At 53.8% G+C, this 21,628-nt stretch overlaps 1 protein-coding gene across 4 annotated transcripts in view; it reads left to right on the top strand.

Moving 5' to 3' along the window:
* KIAA1671 (KIAA1671 ortholog) overlaps positions 1–21,628 on the top strand; it is a 125,010-nt gene that overhangs the window by 61,111 nt on the left and 42,271 nt on the right. The window contains exon 1 of one of the 4 annotated variants that reach the window (XM_043901513.1): positions 2,517–3,540. The exons of the other annotated variants lie outside the window; for them this stretch is intronic. Coding sequence (XP_043757448.1) covers positions 3,256–3,540 — 285 coding nt within the window. The 5' untranslated portion in view covers positions 2,517–3,255. Of the gene's footprint in view, positions 1–2,516; positions 3,541–21,628 lie in introns of those variants that run through there. 4 annotated transcript variants of the gene reach the window in all.

The following is a 21,628-nucleotide window of genomic DNA, read 5'->3' as shown; positions in this document are numbered from 1 at the left end:
ATTATAATTGTACCTTTAAGTTAGTTTATTTATTTGGCTGTGTTGGATCTTCGTTGCATCATGCAGGATCTTTGGTTGCAGCGTATGGATTCCCTAGTTGTGGCTCTCAGACTCGGTAGTTGCAGCTCAGCCTTGGTCATTCCACGGCATGTGGGATCTTAGTTCCCCCGCCAGGGATCGAACCCACATCCCCCACATCGCAAGGCAGATTCTCAACCGCTGGACTGCCAGGGAAGTCCCCGGATATTACAATTTTAAAGGTGCTGCTCTGATGTAACTTTTTTCCTCCCGGAGGTGCTCAGTAAATCCCCCCCAACCTTAAAAAGTTGCATCCCTTTCCAGCTCTTCAGGTATTTCTGGTGCAGCTTTTTGGGGTTAGGTGGGGAGGACTGCTCCCATCCTGGGAGTCCCTGGTCTACTGGGGACCACCTGCTGCAGGAGGCTGGCTGCGGACACTGTGTATGAGGAAAGCAGGGAAACCCTGGTGACCAGAAGCCCTGGGACCCTGGAGGCTGTATGGGGTGGTGGGTGGGGCCAGACACATGCCTGGAGGGAGGATCTGGGGCCCTGTGCACCTTTTCTCATTTGCATAGTGGGGGGTGCAGTCTACTGCGAGAGCCCCTTGCCCCTCCCCTCTCTCTCCTCCTGCTCCAGCCTGTGTTTCCTGATGGCCCAGGTGCTACCTTGCCTCTGGGCATCTGACCCTCCTGTGGTTTCTGTGGGTCAGGAATTGGGGGTGCAGCTTGGCTGGGTAGCTCTGGCTCAGGGTCTCCCATGAAGTTGCGGTCAAGGGCTGGGTCATCCAAGGGTCTTCCTGGCGATCTGGGACCTGCTTCCAAAGCAGCTCACTCACGTGGCTGGAAGTTGGTGCCGGCGGTTGGCCTGGGGTGGCTGGCCTGTCTGCACATGGCTCTCTCCACGGGGCTGCTCGAGTGCCTCACAGCCTGGTGGCCAGCAGGCCCTGGCTTTGAAAGTCACTCGCTGTCACTTCTGCCTCACCTCTTGGGCACACAGACCAATTCTCGCTCATCGTGGGAGGGGACCACACCAGGGTATGACTCACAGAGGGCAGGGATCTCTGGAGGCCGTCTTGAGGGCCGCCTGCCATCCTGGAAGACCTTGGCAGGTAACTGTCACCTCTCTGGGCCTCAGTCTTCCCCTCTGTCAAATGGGTTCGTGTGAGGATTCCTGAGTTAATTCTTGCTAGCACTTAGAAGAGCACTGGAGACTGAGTCACTCTTCAGTAAATATCAGCGCCATTACAGGGTCCTGCTGGGCTGTGAGCCCTCGAGGGCAGGGCCTATCCTCAGGGTCTGTGTTCAGCGCCCGGCCCAGAGAGGGCAGTCTCCAGATGTTTACATGAATGAGTGAAAGAATGAGTGAGCAAACGAACATCCATAAGGACTGGGAATCCAGAGAGGCAGAGCTGCATCAGCTGCATTGTCAGAGACGCCTCCATGAAAAACTTTCTCAAGTGAGGCCCTTTGATCAGTGTCTAGGGAGCAAATATTTATTCAGAACTGAAGGTGACGTGGGTGGGGAAAAGCTCTTGGGATGCAGTCAAACTAATCAAAGTTTCACTCTTGGAGTTGGCGTTTGAACAATAAATATTTACTGAGCTCCAACTCTGGACCATGCGCCGCCTCAGACCCTGAAAAGGGGCGGAGAGCAGGGAGGAAACAGCCTGGGCCACGGCCTGGTGGTAGAGCCTTGCTGTGTGACCTTGGGCCAGTGAATCTACGTCTCTGAGCCTGAGCCTCCTCATCTGTACCGCAGAGGGTCCATCCCTGCTGGAAGGAAGAAAGCTTCTCCAACACGCGTGCCTCCCCTCAGGATCCGGCTGCTGCTCCCCCTTGCCGACAAGCAGCCCCTCTGGTCTCAGATGCTTCTGCCTCCCATCCCCAGCCCTCCTTCCCCCACCCCCAGTCCCAACCACTCCAGCTCCACAAGGGTTAAAGCCCAGGAGCTCATGTGACCCAGTATAAACCATGAATCATTCCTGTTGCTCCCATGTGGAGCCTGCCTGCCCAGGATGGGGCAGGTGCTGGGCCCTGGGTTGCCATGGCAACTCCGCCAGTACTAAAACACAGCCCGGCCCAGTTCCTTCCTTGGGGGGCCTCGGGGGCTGTTTCACCTGGTTGGGTGTCGCCTTTTAGGGAGGAGGGAGGGGAGGCTGGAGAGAGAGAGAGGAAGCTCAGGGAGGAACAAGTGGAAATTGAGACAGGGCGGGGGAGGAAGGAGAGGCTGGGAACCTGACCGAGAAATGGACCGCCAGAGGGAGACAGACTGACTGCCGGCCACAGGTCCCGTCACCCTGGCGGCAGTTTCCCAACTGTTCAGCCTTCCCGGGGCCGCCGGGTCTTCCGACACACACGCACACAGGCGCCCGCATGCACGCACGTGCAGCCCCATCTCCCCCGCTGAGCCGGCGGTCGGGGCTGCAGGGCGGGTGGGCTGCCTGCCGAGCACGTGCAGGCCCTGACAGCCCCGCGGACGGTGAGCCAGCGAGCTGGGACTTGGGGGCGGGGTGGGGTGGGGAAGAACAAATGGGGGCGGACGTCAGCTCCCTGGGCGGCCGCCTCCCCGAGGCCCCTCCTGCATTCCCGGGCGGCGAAGCCCCTCGCTGAGAATGGGGGCTGATGTCATCCCGGGCTGCCGAGGCAGGGGAGCCAGGGGAGCCGGGGGGGCCCCGCGGCCCCGGTGTGGCTGCCTCCGGAAATGAGCTAGCTGCCCGCCGGCCCACAGGTTCGGAAACCTCCTCCCCCTCCCCCTGGCCAGAGGACGGGTAAACCTGCATGGGCCAGGTGAGCTGGGGGGGGCCCCTGGGGGCGAGTGAGGACTGTGCCGAGGGTTCCCCGGGGGCCACCGCCTCTTCCTCCCCCAGCTCGCGGGGGGACTGTCACACCCCGAAGCCAGCCAGCGCAGCAAAGCTTGTCGTCACCCGAACCAGCCAGCCAGCCAGCCGGCCCGGCCCGGCTGGTGAGCACTGGGAACTGGATCTTGGAGCCGCCGGTGTGTTTACTCACAGCCCCAGGGGGTTGGACTCTCAGCCTGATCCTAACGAGCCCCGTGGATGCCCCTGGCCACCGGTTCGGCGGGTGTTGACCTGCTCCCTGTCCAGCTACTGAAGAGGCGGCTACCTTTCCTCTCCAGCGAGAGCCCAGAACTTGCCCGAGCGAGCGTGCAGCAGGGGGACCCTAGAGGACCGACCCTGGCACCTCCCTGCCTTCCTCCCCGCCTTGCCCCACCAGCCCCATGGATTACCTGGGTGACAAACTCACGGTGGCCCAGAGCCACGTGACCCATTGGATGGGGACCGTCCGGCGCTCCTTCCAGGAGGCCCTCAACCTGGTGACCAGCACAGCGGGCCCTGAGCGGGCGGGCGGGGAGCCCTCCGGACGGACCCCCTTCAAGCGCACCTCGTCCTTCCGACACCTGGCTTCCCGGAGCCGAGAGTCTTTCCGCCGCTTCTCGGCGCGAAGCCAACAGAGATTTTCTTCCCTGAGGAAAAGGCAGCCGGATTCAGAGCCCCCAGACCTAGTAAGCTTGTTATTATTTTTGTTTGTTTGTTTGTTTAAGTATTGAAACAAGAGTGAGAACTCCTCCCTGTCAGTGCTCCCCCACCCAACCCTGGGGAAGTTGGCTGGGTGGGGGCGGCGGGGGCGTCCCATCAATCCAGCCAGGGAAGTTGCCTTTTCCGGGACAGTTGTCCATCCAGCCAGATTGTTTCCTGCTCCCGTGCCTGGGAGAGAGGCGTGTGGTGGTGATTCCCCTTGATGGTAGACGCGCGTGCATTTATACCAGGTTCAGCGTCTCTGTGTACGGGGCTGGCTTTGCTGGTTGATTTATCCGTAAGTGTTTGACACTCCAACCCGATACAAATGCTTCCTATTTTTAGGGAGGCTTAGTTGGCACCTGCTCTGTCTCCTCAAACACCCTCCATGGGTGGCCGAGCGTCCACATCATGTGCGTGTGGAGATGTGGCTTTTGTGGTCTTCGAGCCGAGCAAAACCGCGCGGTCTCCTCTGATCGCCCGAGGGGGCAGGCAGGACTGCCCACTGGCCAGTGCCGCTGCAGTGAATGGGCTGGCATGGGCCGGAGGAGGGTAACCTGGGTCCTGAGAGTCCAGCAGCTCCCACTCTGGCAAGTGTGATGGGGCTTGGGGATCAGGGTGGGATGACATCTAATGATTGAGAACTCAACCTGCACCCAGGTTTGTTTGGTTTTTTTTTTTCCTCAAGGACCTTGCTAATGATTTGAAGAGGTGGGGCTGAGCCCAGAGAGGGAAAGACAGCTGCCTGGGGTAGCACAGGGAGTGAGTAGCAGAGCAAGTGCCGGAAGCCCCAGCTTTGAACCCCATTCAGGGCTCTTTCCAACCAAGCTTCTATAAGAAAGATTTCTCCAGACCTTCCCGATAGCTTCAGGGAAGCCCTTATCACAGGCCCTCAAAGAGAGAGGGTCTCCTGACTATGTGACCCAGTTCACAGGAGACCAAAGATGGATGGAGTGCTGAGCCGCCTCCTCCCCCGGATTCAGCCTTGTGATAAGTCCCGGTTGTCATTTCAGACCCAGGGCTGACGGAGCCGTGGGGTGCACCAGGCTCTGAGCCAGCCCTCTGCGCGTTCGAGGCTGCAGGCGTCCCCTCAGCTGGCCCAGAGAGGTGTGGTAATCCTCCCGGGGTCACGCAGCAACGAGAGCAGTCAGCTGCTAACATATGCCTCGTGAAGATGACATCTCCTTCCCTCCTGGGTCTGTGCTGCTTTGTGGCTTGAGATGAATCAGTGGGGCCTGAACTTAGAAGACAGATTCCCCCAACCCAAGCTCTGGGACGGGTGACGGCCTCTCGGTCATTCTTTCTGCCCCTCTGTCTCTGTGTGAGTGTCTGTCTCTGTGTCCCTCTTCTCTGTCACTCTTGTTCCCTCTCTGGCAATTCAGTCAAGGGCCTGGGGCTTTGGTAACATTCAGTTCCCCACTGTTTGGCCCTGGGCATTGGCCGGAGTCCCCCAGGCCCCATCGCCCTGCTCCCCAGCTTGGTGAATGAATGAATGACTGAACGAAGAGGGGCCTGGCAGGGCCTTTGCCTCCTCTGTTCACTGTTGCCTCCATCAGCGCTGATGCACGCTCGGTAAATCTGGGCTGAATTAACCTGGTTCCTTCCCATTTAACGTTCAGCATCTACCAGCTGGTGCTGGGGTTGAGAGCTTGAATCAAACCCAGCCACATCCTGGCAAAGAGGCCCTGACTCGTTCTCAAGCCTCGGTTTCCTCCTCTGTCAGCCGGGGAGAACTGGGGGTCATCAGGTTGACATGGGTACCCACTGCGGGCCCGGGCACATAGTGGGTGAGCACCAGGAGACGCTTTCTCTCAGGTGCCCCGGTGTCCTGCCTCCCGGGCAGAGTTGGGGTGGAGACGCAGGCTCTTTTGCAGAAGAGACTCCTGTCTTTGACTTCTGGCTCTGCTCCTTCCCAGCTGTGCAGCCTCGGGTACACTGTTCCCTTCTCTGTGCCTCAGTTTCCTCATCTGTGAAATGGGGATGTCCTCATTCTTTACATTTCCCATTGCAGCTGCTTAAGGGCAGTGACCTGCTGCGGAGACGCATGATGCCCGTGGTAGCCCTGCTTAGCACTCAGTACGTGGCCCTGTCACCCAGTACGTGACCGCCGAAACCTTTCCTCTCAAACCATTCCTCCAAAGATTCCCAGTGAACTGGGAGATCCACACGCGCCCCTCTCCCCTGGGGACTTCGCGTCAGTGTTTGTTTTCTGGGAGGAAACTTTTCAAAGCCACAGACAATTAAGAGTTAGGAGACACCTGCAGGAGCCTGAGCTGGGGCTGGGAAGGGGGCGGGATTTCAGTCTTTGGACTCAAACTGGTACGTGATTTATCTAAATAATCCGTTCTGTTCCCAAGTCCTGCCTGAGGCTTCTATTTACTCAGAGCCCAGTAGAAGAATCTCTGGCAGGCAGAAAGCAACCCTGAAAGGCGTGCCCCGAAACGCTTTTCCAAAGGCAGCCTTGAAATAATCTGCTAATGGCCTGCCTGGGCGTCTGCCGAATAAAAGGGGGGAAGAGGGGAAATAATCGCATTGTCTCCGAGTGACAAAGGCAGGAAGAGGCTCGTCTGTGCCGCAGCCCAGGGCGAGCCTGAGAACAAGCCCTGCCAGAGAGGTGGACGTCGAGCGGAGTCCAGGCAGAAGGTTCCAGAACCCAGACGCAGCGGCAGCGCCCCCCGAGGCCTACAGCCGGAGTCAGAGTGGGAAGCCGGGAGGTGGGGTGGATTCTCCAGGTCGAGGGGCGTTCGGCAGAGAGGGCTTAGGAACGGGACAGAATTGGGATCGAGGCTCAGCTCCTCCATGTGCTGGCCGAGTGATCTTGGGCAAGTTAAGCCAGCTCTTGCAGTCTCAGCATCATCATCCGTAAAGCGGGGGTCCACCTGGGACTTGTCTGGCGGGCGGTTCAGTGGGACTGGTACCTGTTAAGCGCCTGGCATACAGGAGGGGCTTAATGAGTGTGCGCTTCACGCCATTGCTCTCACGGGGACATGCATTGCCGGAGCCGTGATGTCAGTCCCTCCTGCCCAGATGGCCAGACTGGCGCCCCTCGCAGAGGAGAGTAAGAGCCTGGCTGACCTTTCGTGGGCATGTCCCCTGTGCCAGGCCCTCGCAAGTGTGAGGTGTGTGATTTGTACCCTGTCATTCGCCCACTCATGTTTTCATCCCACCAGTATTTATCGAGCACCTACTAGGGTTCTGACACTGGGGAAACAGCTGTGAATAAAACAAGACAGAGCTCTGGCCTTTACAGAGTCGCCTTCAAGGGGACAGAGCATAAAACACGTGAGTGTAAGTGAAGTCGTGTCCAGCTCTCTGCGACCCCATGGACTGCAGCACACCAGGCTTTCCTGTCCTCCACTATCTCCCAGAGTTTGCTCAAACTTATGTCCATTGAGTGGGTGATATTAATGCTATCTAACCATCTCATCCTCTGCCACCCCCTTCTCCTCCTGTCCTCAATCTTTCCCAATATCAGGGTCTTTTCCAGTGAGTTGGTTCTTTGCATTAGGTGGCCAAAGTCTTGGAGCTTCAGCTTCAGCATCAGTCCTTCCAAAGAATATCCAGGCTTGGTTTCCTTTAGGATTGACTGGTTTGATCTCCTTGCTGTCCAGTAGACTCTCAAGAGTCTTCTCCAGCACCACAGTTTGAAAGCATCAGTTCTTCATCGCTCAGCCTTCTTTATGGTCCAACTCTCACATCTGTACATGACCTCTGGCAACACCATAGCTTTGACTGTATGGACGTTTGTCGGCAAAGTGGTGTCTCCTCTTTCTGATACGCTGTGTAGGTTTGAAAATTTAGGAACCGTCTTCAAAGATGAAGGGCTTGCCTCCAACCCTGAACTCTTGCCATGTGTCAGCTTCCCAGTCTCAGCACCGTTGATACCTTGAGCCTGATCACTCTTTGGGGTGCAGAGAGGCTGTCCTGTGTATGTATGTGTGAAAGATCATCCCTGGCCTCTGCCCACTACATGCCATAGCACTCCCAAGCATGAGAACCAAAACTGTCCCCAGACATTGCCAAGTGTCTCTGGGGGCAAAACCGCCGCCCTCCCCCAGCTGAGAACCACTGCTGGATGTAACTTGGTTTGGGGGACTGTGTATCTGGGGTATCCTCTCAGTGACCCGAGCAGGGGAAGCAGGGCAGGCCCCTCTTTCTGGCTTGGAGTTGGTCTCATCGAATCTGCACAGCTCCCCCCTTGAAGGACATGTGGGGTAGCCCCATATTTCACAGATGAGAGATTGGAGGCATGGAGAGGCGAAGGGAATGAGTCTTCAAAGGGTTTGGAGGAAGAACATCCCAGCGGCAGGAAAAGCAAGTGCGAAGGCCCCGAGGCAGGTCTGTGCTCAGCATGTTTGAGGAGCAGCAGGGAGGCCAGTGTGGTGAAGGTAGAAGATGGGGGGTGGGGGGCCAGGGCATGCAGGGCCTGGGGGCCGCGGTGAGGACAGTGTGAACTTTTTGGACAGCAGGGTGCGGAGTACGAGAGCGGTGAGGAAAGCAGAGTAACAGTCGTGGTCGCCGATTACCGCGCGCCTACTGTGAGCCGGGCGCAGGTTGTCACGTTTCTTCCAGAGGCCTGGGCTTCAGGGGAGTAGGGTCCAGCTGTCACAAACCCCCCTGCGCCGATGCTGCCTGCCACCGCTGGGCCAGAGCCCTGACAGGTGCCCTGGTCTTGGGCCACCCCTTGGGGCGCGGAGCTGGGGTGCTGGACTTCAGTGACTCCCCCCCACCGCCACCCCGCAACCCTGAGCCCAGCTCGCAGTGGCCGCACCTCAGCTCCGCTGTGGATGGTTAGGCAGGATGGGTCACCTGCTCCCGGGCTGGCCGCACCCAATTCCAGGTCGCGCTTCACCCTGCTGGCAGCAGAATGATGTCACCCCGGAGAACAATGGTCTCTTCACGGTCCAGTTGAGGCGGGGGGTGGTGGGCAAAGGCTGGGCCCAGAGTCGGTGCCTCTGGGCGAGACCTGGAGAGCAGGGCAGGCCCTAGGTGTGGCCGCCCCCACGGGGCTCTGCTTGTGTGAAATTAGGTTGAGTCCTTCGCCCCCTCCCTCCCCTAAAAAAAGCAGATGCGGTCACCATCCATGGAGAGTACAGAAAGCCTGAATAAAAACAAAATCCACTTGTGATTTTTAACGTCCATGGAAACCACTCTTGGCGTTTGAATGCCTTTCCTTTCTGTCTTTTCTCCTCCGGTTCTCAAGCAACGTCTCCCACCTTCTGTCTCTTTCTGTCCTTAAAGAAAATGTGCTGGTTTTGTTCTTCTCTAGTAGAGACCTTGTTAAGGCCCGGGTCGCACGTGGCCGCACACAGGCTCTTGTGTGTATCCACCCCTCTGCCTGCACCCTCGGGTCGCTCCCCATCTGGGGCGGCCAGGAAGGATACTGTGAGGGCGGCCCTGGGTGGGCACGTCTTTGTCCAGATTTTTGAGGGGTGGGTAAGGTTAAAAAAGCCCCCTTTGGGTCTCTGCAACCTGAGGGCCCCCCTGTTCCTCTCACTTTCCCTCTTTCAGCGTTTTCAATTCTCAGATGTTTTGTTCAGACAAAGTGCCTCTGGCTCTCCTCATCAGGAAGTTGGAAATTTCAGGAAGGAAATCTGGATCGCTGCATATCACAGGGAATGGTGTATTTTTGGATTTCAGAAAGAATGGGGTCTCTGGCAAGGAGTCACTGAGATCACGCCTTGCGAACAGGAAGGACGTATTGGGTTAGCTACAGTGAGCCACTGGTGAACATTTAACGTTAGCCGAGTCTCTGAGGGAAAAGCCCTGATTTGTATGTAGTGTTTGCCTATTCCCGTGGTGTAAATACTCCCACCAGGCCCACTGCAGGTACCAAATAGCCGTCCTTGTACATGGAGCTGGGAAAAGATGTGCAGTACATCATCATTATACACAGCAGTCTTCTGTATGTCCAGGGGGCTGCGTTCCAAACCCCCAGTAGATGCCTAAAACCATGGATAGTTGTTTAATCGCTAAGTCGTGTCTGACTCTTTGCGACGCCATGGACTGCAGCACGCCAGGCTTCCCTGTCCTTCACTGTCTCCCAGAGTTTGCTCAAACTCATGCCCATTGAGTCATTGATGCCATCCAACCATCCTATCCCCTTTCGCCCCTTCTCCTCCTGCCCTCAGTCTTTCCCAGCATAAGGGTCTTTTCCAAAGAGTCGGCTCTTCACATCACATAGCCAAAGTCTTGGAGCTTCAGCTTCAGCATCAGTCCTTCCAGTGAATGTCCAGGATATACTCAAAGAATATATCCAATATACTCAATGAATATATCCAGTCAGTATATACTTTGCTTTTCCTATGCATATGTGTACCTATGATAAATTTTAATTTGTAAATTAAGCATTGTAAGAGAGTAACAATAGCTAACAACAAAATAGAACATAGTGACAATAACACAGTGTGATAACAGTTGTGTGAATGTGGTCTCTGTCTCTCAAAACATCTCACTGTACTGTACTCATCTCTCCTCTTCTGGTAACGATGTGGGATGATCAGATGCCTCCACGATAAGATGCAGTGTGCAGGATGACGGAGGCAGTGCCTCAGACCGCGGGGCTTCCGTTGACCTGACCATACGTCAGGAGGAAGGTCGTGCCCTTTGGGTTATCCCGGATCACGGAGCCATGTCGATGGTGGTGGATGGGTGTCAGGCGCAAACGAGGGACGGTGTGAGATTTCATCACACTACTCAGGAAGGCGCACAATTTAAAACTTGTGAATTGCTTATTTCTGGAACTTTCCATTTAATATTTTTGGGCCCAGCTGGACCGTGGGTAACTGAAACCACAGAAAGTGAAAGTGCAGAGAATGGAGGGGTGCCGAGGGTATAGTATGTTCACCGAACAGATTTCAATGGATAGACATGATCTCAAGACCACAGATGGTAGTAAAATGTAGTGATTGGGAAGTGTTGAGGTTTGACTACTCCTTACCTTTGCTTTTACTAGGATTTGTTTAATTATAAGTTTATATCATTAATGCCTAGTAATGGCTGTGTTTGGCAGCTGACTCAGAACTGACTTCCTGAGACGTTCACTGTTGTGTCTACACCACTGTGTTGTGTCCGCACCACTGTGGGTGGAGACAGTGAGCTGTGGGTCCCCGGAGCTGCGGGTTTGAATCCTGATTCTGCCTCTCGCTTTGCTGTGGGACTTTGGGGAGGTGACTTAGTCTCTTCCCGCCTCTGTTTTCTCTTCCGTGGAACGGGGCCTGTGATGTCATCTGACTCCACAGATACGCTGGGGAGTATACTGACATAAGGCGCACGCAACACTTGGCGCCTTTCGAGGCGAGTAGCAGGGTCTCAGTCAACGTTTCCTGGCATCGTCATCGTTTATTTAGTGTTTAATAGTTGGCAAAGCACGTTCAGTTGACTGCAGCCGTGAAATTAAAAGACACTTGCTCCTTGGAAGGAAAGCTGTGACAAACCTAGACAGTGAATTAAAAAGCAGAGACATCAGTTTGTCGACTAAGGTCTGTCTAGTCAAAGCTATATTTTCTCCAGTAGTCATGTACAGATGTGAGAGTTGGACCGTCAAGAAGGCTGAGCACCAGAGAATTGATGATTTCATATTGTGGTGCTAGAGAAGACTCCTGGGAGTCCTTTGGACTGCAAGGAGATCAAACCAGTCAATCCTAAAGGAAATCAACCCTGAATATTCACTGAAAGGACTGATGCTGAAGCTGAAACTCCAACACTTTGGCCACCTGATGCGACTCATTGTTAAAGACCCTGATGCTGGGAAAGATGAAGGCAAAAGGAGAAGGGGGTGACAGAGGATGAGAGGGTTAGATAGCATCACTGACTCAGTGGACATGAATTTGAACAAACTCTGGGAAATAGTGGAGGATGGTGGAGCCTGGTGTGCTGCAGTCCGTGGGGTGTATATATATATATATTTTTAGGTGATGCTATTTTTTATTTTTTTTGCCTGCGCTCGGGCTTCACTGTGATGTGTGGGCTTAGTTGCTTGTTGTCGTGTGTTATCTTAGTTTCCTGTCCAGGTAATGAACCCTTGTCCCCTGCATTGGAAGGTGGATTGTTAACCACTGGACTAGCTTAAGAAGTCCCTATCGCTTTTCTGTATTCACAGCATATATTTCTGTATTCTCCAACCTGCAGAGGAGACTACATCTCTGGCCAGGAGCTTGACTCCACCCTCCTGAGGCAGGTTGAGCCAGAGCCACTGGGCCAAGTGCCTTTGGACCCCTGGCTCCCAGAAACTGGGAGAGGCAATGTTAGTTGTTTCAGCCACTAAGTTTTGGGGCTATTTGTCGTGCAGCAATAGATAACCAGTACACGTTCCTTCTCATTCATACCTACCATGACAGACAGTCCAGGGGTGGCCAGGGAGTATTATTTAGTCCTCATCTTGCAGATGAGTGAGTTGAGGTGGGAAGAACTTGAGGGACCCATCCGAGATCTGTGACTCGGTAGCCCTCGGAGTTCCCAACATATACTTTTCTCGTCTCGGGGGTTCTTGCCTGTAAGGGAGGCTGCTCGACCAGTCTGGTCTCAGGGTCCCAGGGGCTTCTAAGCAACACATCCTTGGAGGAGTTGGCATGATTCCCCTGGCATGGAAGGGAGTCCATTTCTTGGTGCTGAGTGCTTATCACTCCGTTTAACTCATCAAACTTTCATCATAAAGGCTGGGCCATAAACAGCAGCGAACCCTCTGCGTGGATTTGAGAGCAAGGTGTACAAGAACGGTTTTTCCCTCCTACATTGATTTCTAGGCCAGAGGAGCGCGCCCCCACCAACTGTCCTGCTCCCTTGAAAGGCAGCTCCCGAAACATAAATCATCACCAAGAGTTCAAAAAACTGCAAAGTGTGTGGGTTTTTACTTTTGCTTTTTTAAACACAGATCTGGCATCCTTGTCTGTCGTTTCTCGATTGAGGGCAAAAAAGTCTAGAGACGCAGGTAGAATTAGGTCAGTCCAGTTAAAAACTTGGCTTCTGAGACTTTCCCTACGGTCCAGGGATTAAAACTTCGCTTTACGACACAGGAGCTGAGGGTTCGATTCCTGGTTGAGGGGCTAAGATCCCACATCCTTGGGGCCAAAAAACCAAGACGCAAAGCAGAAGCAATATGGTAGCCAATTCAATAAAGACTTTAGAAATGATCCACATCAAAAAAAAAAAAAAAAAAGCTTGGCTTGTTTGGACAAATCCCAGTTTGAATCCCAGCCTCGCTGCTAATTAGCCATGGGGCCTTGGACAGGAGACTTTCCTTTTATGATATTCAGTTTCCCTGTGACGTTCTTAGCATAGTGCCTGGAACCCAAAAGTGCATAATAAATCTTAGCTGCTATTATTCCCCTTATAACCTTGATAAGATAGTCAGATTAGGGTATGCTATATTGCACTAACAGACTGACAACTCTCGACTCTTTTTAAAAATTAATTTTTATTGAAGTATAGTTGATTTACAATATTGTGTTAGTTTCTGGTGTACAACAAAGTGACTCAGTTTTATATGTATATATATGTATGTATATTCTTTTTAAGATTCTTTTCCATATAGGTTATTGCAAGATGTTGAATATAGTTCCCCGTGCTATACAGTAGTTCCCAACTCTTTTTTTTTCTTCTTTTTTTTTGGCCATGGAGCATGTGGGATCTTAGTTATCCGACCAGGGTTTGAACCCGCTCCCCCTGCATTAGAAGTGTGGCATCTTAACCGCTGTACCACCAGGGAGGTCCCTCAACTCTCAACACAAAATTTTTCTTTTCTTTTTTTTCAATCTGAATTTTTTTCAAGTATTGTTTTTCCCCCCAGTTTTACCGAGATGTAATTGACATATAATACATCTCTGTATTAGAGCTTAACATGATGATTTGCATGTGTATAAACTGCGAATTGATCACCACAATGAGTTTAGTTAATTCCCTGGTGGCTCAGATGGTAAAGAATCCGCCTCCCAATTCAGGAGACTCAGGTTCGATCCCTGAGTTGAGAAGATCCCCGTATTCTTGCCTGGGAAATCCCCTGGACAGAGGAGCCTGGCGGGCTACAGCCCATGGGGTCTCAGAAGAGTCGGACACGACCTAGTGACTAAACAGCAAGCCTCACAGAGTTAACACAGTTTTTCCCTTGTGACGAGGATGTCTAAGATCTGCTGTCTCAGCGACTTTCACACACACAGCCCAGGATCGTTTCATATCATCACCATGCTGTACTTTATGTCCCCAGGGTTTATTCCTCTCATAACTGGAAGGTTGTACCTTTTCACCCCGTTTATCCACCCCCCCCCCAACTTCCACCCCCCTGAAGTGTTTATTTCTTGCTCACACAAAGTCCACTCCTGGCTCCGTCTGCAGCCACTGTCTCTCCGGGCTGTGTGTGAATCTTGTATCAAGTCCATCTGGGAAAACGGGACTTCTGTGTAGCGGCGTCAGAGTCACACCAAGGCAGGGGCTTGAAGGCACAGGAGGGACACATCTTGGGCACCTAGCCTGTGCCAGCCACTGAGCAAAGCAAATGCCTTGTCACAGCCCGGCAGAATCGTGTGATTTTTGATACCCCCGATTCACAAAGGATAAAACCGAGACCCGGGGGGGACCTGACCTCGCTTACAGCCTGGGCAGCCAAAGCCTCTTTTCTCCTCCCTCAGTGGACTGCGGGACCCGAGTGCCTCTGTTAGGAGACACGCCGGTGCTGACCCGGGCGTCCCCCCACAGCGACGCAGACGCTCAGGGCTGGATCCTCCTTTGGTGGGTGGGGGGAGCTGTCCTTTGCTTTCTGGGATGTTGAGCAGCATCTGTGGTCTTGAACTAGTCCTTCCAGACTTTGCCAAGTGTCCCTTGGAGGCAGAGTCGCCCGTGGTTGAGAACCGCTGATGCAGATGGTAAGCGTCACGAGCTGTGAGCTGACGTCCCTGCCAGGCCCTGGTTAACCACACGGCCTTAACCAGCACACTCCAAGTGAAGCCAGGACCTCAGTAGCAGGACTTAGGAATTTACTGACTTCTAGGTAAAATAACCTTTGATGCCTGGTGTCGTTTTGGGCAAGTCTTTCCACACTGATGAAGCATTTTCCTTCAGCTATGAAATGGAGTGGACGATGTCTGCTGCTGGAGTTGTTAGGGCGACACGAGGTGCTTGTCAGGTGCCCTGGCTCAGCAGACAGTCAGCGCTTTATGGACCTTCCAGTTACCACCTGTCACTTGGTATGTGTGTGGGGGCGGGGGGTGCACATTTCCTAGCAATCGAAGATACCTTTCACGGTCTGTTGAATTTCCAATCCTGTGTCTTCAGGCTCTACATCCAAATATTTGCTTCCTGCCAAAGCCAGAAATTATCCAGCAGCCCACGCTCCCGTCACTCACCAGCCTGATTTCTAGAAACGGCCCTTCCCCGGGCACAACTATAATTTAACATCTGTAATTCCTCAATTAGTAGTTAGCAGTCCATTCTGTTCTTCTTGGTAATTGCCCTCTGCTCTGGGGAGGGTGAAGGGGGGATGTGGGGGCCATGCAGAGGCGGCTGCCACCTCCTCTCCCCCACCCCTTTGCCTACAGACATCTTGGCAGGAAGTGCCTGGAAGGTTCTGGAACCCATGGTTCTGGGCTTGAAGATTGCACCAAGGTAGTCACCCTGCTGGATGACGGAAAACCAAGTTTTGTTATCCGTAAAACAAGTTACGTGCGCTTTGGGAGCAAAAGGGTCAGGGTCGCTGATGTGGGGTTTCTCTTCCCGGAGGAGCTCCCGAGCCTCGGTTGCCAGAACGCCTAGGTTGTTCCAGTGCCCTCCTTTCATGTTACAGCTGGGGAAGCCGAGGCCCAGAGAGGGAAAGAAAGCTACGCAAAGTCACACAACAGGCCAGTGACAGACCCAGGAGCTCGGGATTTCTAAATCCAGAGTTGGGGCGGTTAAGGATATGATACAGTCCTCAAAAATCCCTGGTGTCCTTCAGAGTGGAGCAGCAGACATTTATTGAGCTCCTGCTCTTTGCAAAACTCCGCAGTCAGCTGTGTGAGGCTCCAAAGGTAACAAGATGCCGTTCACACCTCGGGGACGTTTTTGGAAAAGTGACCAAAGTACATGATCCCAGCTATATACAGCCTCGAACCAGCCGTCTCTCTGCAGCCTGACGGTGGGCCTCAGGTTCCCTCTCTGTCCATGGAGGCTCCGGTGTGACCTTCTTGGGCCTCGCCCGTGGAGTCTGCCTGGATTCAAATCCCGTCTTTTCCGTCTGCTGGTGTGAGACTTTCAGCCAGATTTTGAGAAAGCCTCGGTCTCCTCGTCTGCTAGAAGGGCGTTCATAGCTCCTACCTTCCGGGTGGGAGTTCCTTACAGTGACGAGCGTAAACCGCTCAGGAGGCAGCCCGGCCCACAGTGACCCCTTGGCCGCCTGTGGTCAGTAATTGCAGCGGCTTCACTCTCCCCGGCCTCCCTCTCCATCCACGCGGGCCTGCTCCGGGCTCTGCGAGAACCTCCCCTCCTCCCCATCTGTGCACCAGCCGTTCCCTCTTCCTGCAGGGATGGAGCAGGGGCTCCGTCGGGGTTTGAAAAGTTTAAGCGCTGTTTTCAGGAAGGTCCTCCCTCTGCAGGTGTTCTGGGGGTCAAGAGAAGGATGGAGCCCAGCAAGTGGGCCTGGCGGCTCCCAGACTCCTTCATGTCCACTTGGCCTGCTCACCCTCCTCGAGGGACACCCCCCACCCCAAGCCCTCCCTGCCTCCACTGCCGAGTTGCTTCCTGGTGATGAAAGCATACTGGGGTCACTCACAACCACAGCTCATTAGGAAGGAAGAGACAGCTCCGAGGTAGGAAAGGGGCGTTCTGAAATGTGGCTGAGGGCAGAACAGTTAGATTCTTCATGTCCCACGTTGGGTACATTTTTCTTTTTCTCATGCATAAATACAAGCCCTTTTGGGGGAGGGACTAGGAAAAACAAAAAAAACAAACAAAAAACCCAAGGCTGTCAGAGCTCTGCTTAATGAGTTTCCTAATCTTTTCATATAATGTGGAGCCCCGTGGATTTTCACCAGCTTGGTGCAGCCAGTGGAAGCATAATCCTTGCAGGTTTCTGAGCTGAACTGTGAGCTTCAGTGACGTCTGGCCTCCCGAAGCAGGAGAGTGGCGAAAGCCGCACGAGGTGGCAACATCAGGCAGGTCTGGGTTCCAATCCTAATGCTGCCACTTCCTCTAGGTGGGACCTTGGCCCAGGGCCTTGACCTCTTAGAACAGTGGTGACTCAGGTGGTAAAGAATCCGCCTGCAGTGCGGGAGACCTGGGTTTGATCCCTGGGTTGGGAAGATCCTCTAGAGGAGGGCATGGCAACCCACTCCAGTATTCTTGCCTCAAGAATCCCCAAGAACAGAGGCCTGGCGGGCTACAGTCCGTGGGGTCACAAAGAGTCAGACATAACTGAGCGACTGAGCACACACACAGTCCTTGAGTGCAAAGGGGGCTAATGTGTGAGGACAGAGCTCAAACTTTGGGGGGGCCCCTTGGATACTGGTTTAGTAAGCAGAGTCCCAGGAGGAGGTCTTCTGCGTCTCAGGTGAGCCCCAGAATCTGCCTGTGTTTCAAGAGCTCTGGGTGGGGACGGTCACATAAGTACCATCCTTGGAGAAACAGTTTCTCAAAGCGATTTGCTCGGTCTGCAGATGTGTATTGAGCACCTACTGTGTGCCAAGCACAGTCAGAGGCCCTAGAGATCCATCAGAGAACAAGTCAGAGGTGGTCCTAGTCCTCAAAGAGGACCCTGTCTGCATGGCACTTCTGTTCTGAGGGGAGAGACTTAACAAAGCATCTCGGCAGCTCTGCTCACAGGACGAGAAGTGCACAGAAGTATGTCATACACTGAACATGTGCTCTGTATTTGCTCCAGCGAACATCTTGTGGTTGGAGGAACGAATGAGTGGCTGCATGAATTGTTAATATTGCTCTGATCATAGATGTGCCTTTGCGGCTTCTTCCAAATTCTTTCCAGCTGCCTTGCTAGACCACAAAGCCATCAGTTCAGTTCAATTCAGTCGCTCAGTCATGTCCGACTCTCTGCGACCCCGTGAACTGTAGCATGCCAGGCTTCCCTGTCCATCACAAACTCCTGGAGCCTACTCAACTTATGTCCATTGAGTCCGTGATGCCATCCAACCATCTCACCCTCTGTCATCCCCTTCTCCTCCCACCTTCAATCTTTCCCAGCATCAGGGTCTTTCCAATGAGTCAGTTCTTCGCATCAGGTGGCCAAAGTATTGGAGTTTCAGCTTCAGCATCAGTCCTTCCAGTGAACACTCAGGACTGATCTCCTTTAGGATGGACTGGTTGGATCTCCTTGCAGTCCAGGGGACTCTCAAGAGTCTTCTCCAAAACCACAGTTCAAAAGCATCAATTCTTCAGCGCTCAGCTTTCTTTATAGTCCAACTCTCACATCCATACATGACCACTGGAAAAACCATAGCCTTGACTAGATGGACTTTGGCTGGCAAAGCTATACTGGGGTGTGTTTACCCTTTCACGTGCTCAGAGTCCAGCAGAATGCCTGGCACATCCGTGGCACTCAGTAAATGTCTGATGGAGGGATGAATGAATGAATGGACACATGCACAAATAGACTCTAAGCTCCTTGGTGCCCACCAGCTGATTAGTTGGGTGGATGACTCGGGCCCAGAGGAGCTGTGCTTGCTTGCTAGGAAAGTGGTCTGGAGAGGCTCCAGGTTGTAAATGGGAGTTCCACATTCAAGGCGTTTGCTCTGGGTCAGGGCCGTTCTCTCTGGGGACCCAGAAGTCCCGGGGCCTGTTGCAGTCATGTCTGTAAGAACTTGAGGTCAGCCCTTGTCTTGGCCAGCTGAGGAGAAGTCCAGCTCTGGTCTTACTCCATCAATTGGTGCCCTGCGTCACTATGCCCACCCCCATCAGACATCTCCCTGAACCCCAAGGTTCTCAGCGCCGCGCTGCACTCACAGATCTTTGTTTAGGCGACGGAGTGGGGCTGGGGTCAGGCAGTCTTCCGGAGAGTGAATCCCGAGCCCTTTGTGAACCAACAGGATGTGTTGCCAGAGGCAGGCTCCTGAAGCCTCCTCAGCAGCTAGTTGGGACTACCATCATCTGCTCAGATTCAGCCAACCTGTATTAAGGACCAGCTGTTTGCCGGGCATAGGCTGGGTGCATTCACAGACCTGACTTGACTTCACCCTCAGGATCGCTCAAAGGTTTAAGTCAGAAGGGAGGCACTCACTTGGAGGCCCAGGCCCTTGCACGCCGAGGCAGGGGCTTCTCCCTAATACTTCTGTGCACTTTTCATCCCGTGAGCTGAGCCACTGAGGTGTTATATTAAGTCTCTCCCCCAAGAACTGAAGTGCTGTGAGGACAGGGGCCTCACTCAGTTTTGCTGAGAGTCAGGAAGAGCTAGTTAGTGACGTAAGGCAGACTCTGGAGCCAGACATGTCTGCTGGAACCCCAGTTTGGGAATCCACTAGCGGTGTGCAGGCAAGTTACTCTGTGCCTCGGTTTCCTCGTCTCTAAAATGGGGATAATAATAGCACTTCCTAGGGTTGTTGTGAAGAATCCATCCGCTGACACATGTGAAGCACCTCAGACACTACCTGGTATGTAGTTGGCTCTAAAAAGTTCTTATTACAGATACTAACATTATTATATTCATTGCTATATTCTAAAATGCACAGGGTGACATGGTTAGAGTGCATCACCAACTCAATGGACGTGAATCTGAGCAAACTCCGGGAGACAGTGCCGGACAGGGGAGTGGTCCACAGGGACACAACTTAGCAACCGAACACCAACATACTGTAAAAGACGTATAAAATATCATAACCATTTTGAGGGATGATTTCCATACAGCAGAATGCACATATCTTAAGCGTACCTCTTGACGAGTTTTGACAAATGCACGCACCCATGTAACCCACAACTCTGTCAAGTTGTAGAACATTCTCACTCCCCCTCAAAAATTCCTTCATGCCCCTTCCAATAGGTCCTCCTTACCTGGCACTTCAATAATGCTTCTTGAATGAATGAATGAATGAATAGAGATCCATTGGGTTTGGTCCCACACCTCTTATGCCAGTTTCACTTGTAACCGTAGCCGCATAACCTGTTTAGCTGTTGGGCAGATGTAGAAAAAGAAGTGCAGAAGGAGAGTTGTCCTCATACTATGAAAACTTAAACACATTGAAAAGAGTCCCTAAAGGCGGAATGACTGTCCCTTGGGGGTGGAGGAGACTCTGCAAGGTTGGGGTGAAAGATCCAAGCGTCCAGGTGAGGTCACAGAACGCCCCAGCGTCTGAGCCTGCACTCAGAGCCCAGGCACCTCCCTGGCCCTGGGGCACCAGAGACCCACCCCCTGGGCTGAAAACCCCTCTCCCCGCTGCCCCCCACATCTGTCCCTCCTGGGGAAACCAAGACATTTAGCATCCCAGGTCTGCGAATATGGGAGGCAGAGGAGCTTCCAGACTGTATTCTGCGAGAGATCTTCATGGGAGTGGAGGAACCAGCAGGAGAGAGATGTCTTCCTGGGCTCCAGCCCCCGCCCTACACCTTAGCCACCGCATCCCAGACCTGGTTGCCCCTCGATCTTTGTAATAATGTATTGGGTGTCTGTGATTTTGCTTAGAGAGATTTCTCTAAAGCTAATAAAGGAAAGTGGAAAACGGGCACTGTGGTGCCAGCCGCTGCCCTCGATCAGAGGCAAGGGGACATTTGAAGAGGCCTAGTGCTTTGCTGGTAACACACAGCAATCTGGTGGCAGGTGCTGTTCTGGGTCTGGCTTCCTGGTCCCAGCTGGATGTAGTCCAGCCCGAGAAAGCTAAGTCCAAGGGGCCTGCCTGCAGCCCACGTGATGCCCTTATAGGGGTCTTAGGTACACAGGTGCTCAGCATGTGAGGGGACCTGGGGCCTTGTCAGCCCGCATGCAGTGGGTGCCTGGTCCCCAGGCCTGCTTCCAAGGAGAGCAGCTGTCGTCTGGGTCTTTGGTTCAGCTCTTCTCCCTCCAGGGCCTGGCAGGCAACTCGGGTCTGGTCCGGGGTGGGGGTGGGTGGATGAAGCCACCTCCAGGCCCCTGAGCTGCGTGGCAGGTCAGGTGAAGGAGCCGTTCACATCTGCTGAGGCTGATGTCACCCTGGCAAGCCGTCCGCGCTGAGGGCCGCCTCCAGCCCCGGCCGCCTTTCCGGTGTACCCTGTGTCCTGTTTTGTCCGTCCCGTGGCGCAGGCTCTGGGAGGTCCCGGGGTTCAGGCAGACGCATTCTCCTCCCTGCCCTCGGAGGCCAGGGTGGAGCCACCCCTTTTCCTTCGGAGGCGCCCCAGGTATGGGGCAGACTGGTTTCAGGTTCAGATCCCAACTCTGCCACCTCCAGGCTGGGTGGGCAGGTTGTTTGCCCCTTGGGGCCTCCGAGTCTTCCTCTCTGAAAGCGGGTGATGGAGCATCACCTCACAGGTTGATCGGAGGATGACCGAGGATGTGTGTGAATCCGCTCCACACAGCGCCTGCCGTCAAGGAACGCCTGTGAGCCCCTGTTCCGATGACGGGGCTGCTGAGGGGTGCTGTTCCTATCGTGTGGGACATGGTTACGAACACTGTTTGCATGATTCCCAGAACCGATTTAAGTCAGGCTTTAAAAAACAAAACACAGGACACACTTGCTCCCTCTTAGACAGCCCTACTTGTTCTAAATCAATGCAGCTTAACAAGACACAAATCATCTGCAAGCAGGATTTGGGTCGTTTCCAAAAACCTTCCTTTCCCCCGGCAAAAAGCTCTCAGCCTCCCAATTTGCAAACCATTGTTAGAGAACCGAGGTTCTCAGAAAATGCAGCTTCCCCAGGCCGTCACCTCTCGTAGTCTGACACAGTCGGTCTGGGATGCTGCCCCAGAAGCTGGAGCTTCCATAGCTCCCCAGGTGATCCCAAGGTGCCACCAGGGCCGGGAACCACAAGGTCAGGAGCATAAGAAAGAAGGCCGGCTGCAGAGTAAGAGTGACCGAGGATCAAAGCTGAGACCAGCCATTTAGCTTCTGGGCAACCGTGGGCAACTGCCTACACCTCCTGGAGCCTTGGTTTCCTTGTTTGTACGATGTATCTGCCTGCTCAGTCGCATCCAGCTCT

The sequence above is a fragment of the Cervus elaphus genome, chromosome 5 (assembly GCF_910594005.1).
Source record: "Cervus elaphus chromosome 5, mCerEla1.1, whole genome shotgun sequence".
In the NCBI taxonomy this organism is placed as follows: domain Eukaryota; kingdom Metazoa; phylum Chordata; class Mammalia; order Artiodactyla; family Cervidae; genus Cervus; species Cervus elaphus.
Note: the sequence above shows the minus strand (reverse complement) of the source record. Positions and strands in the feature narration are given on the sequence as shown.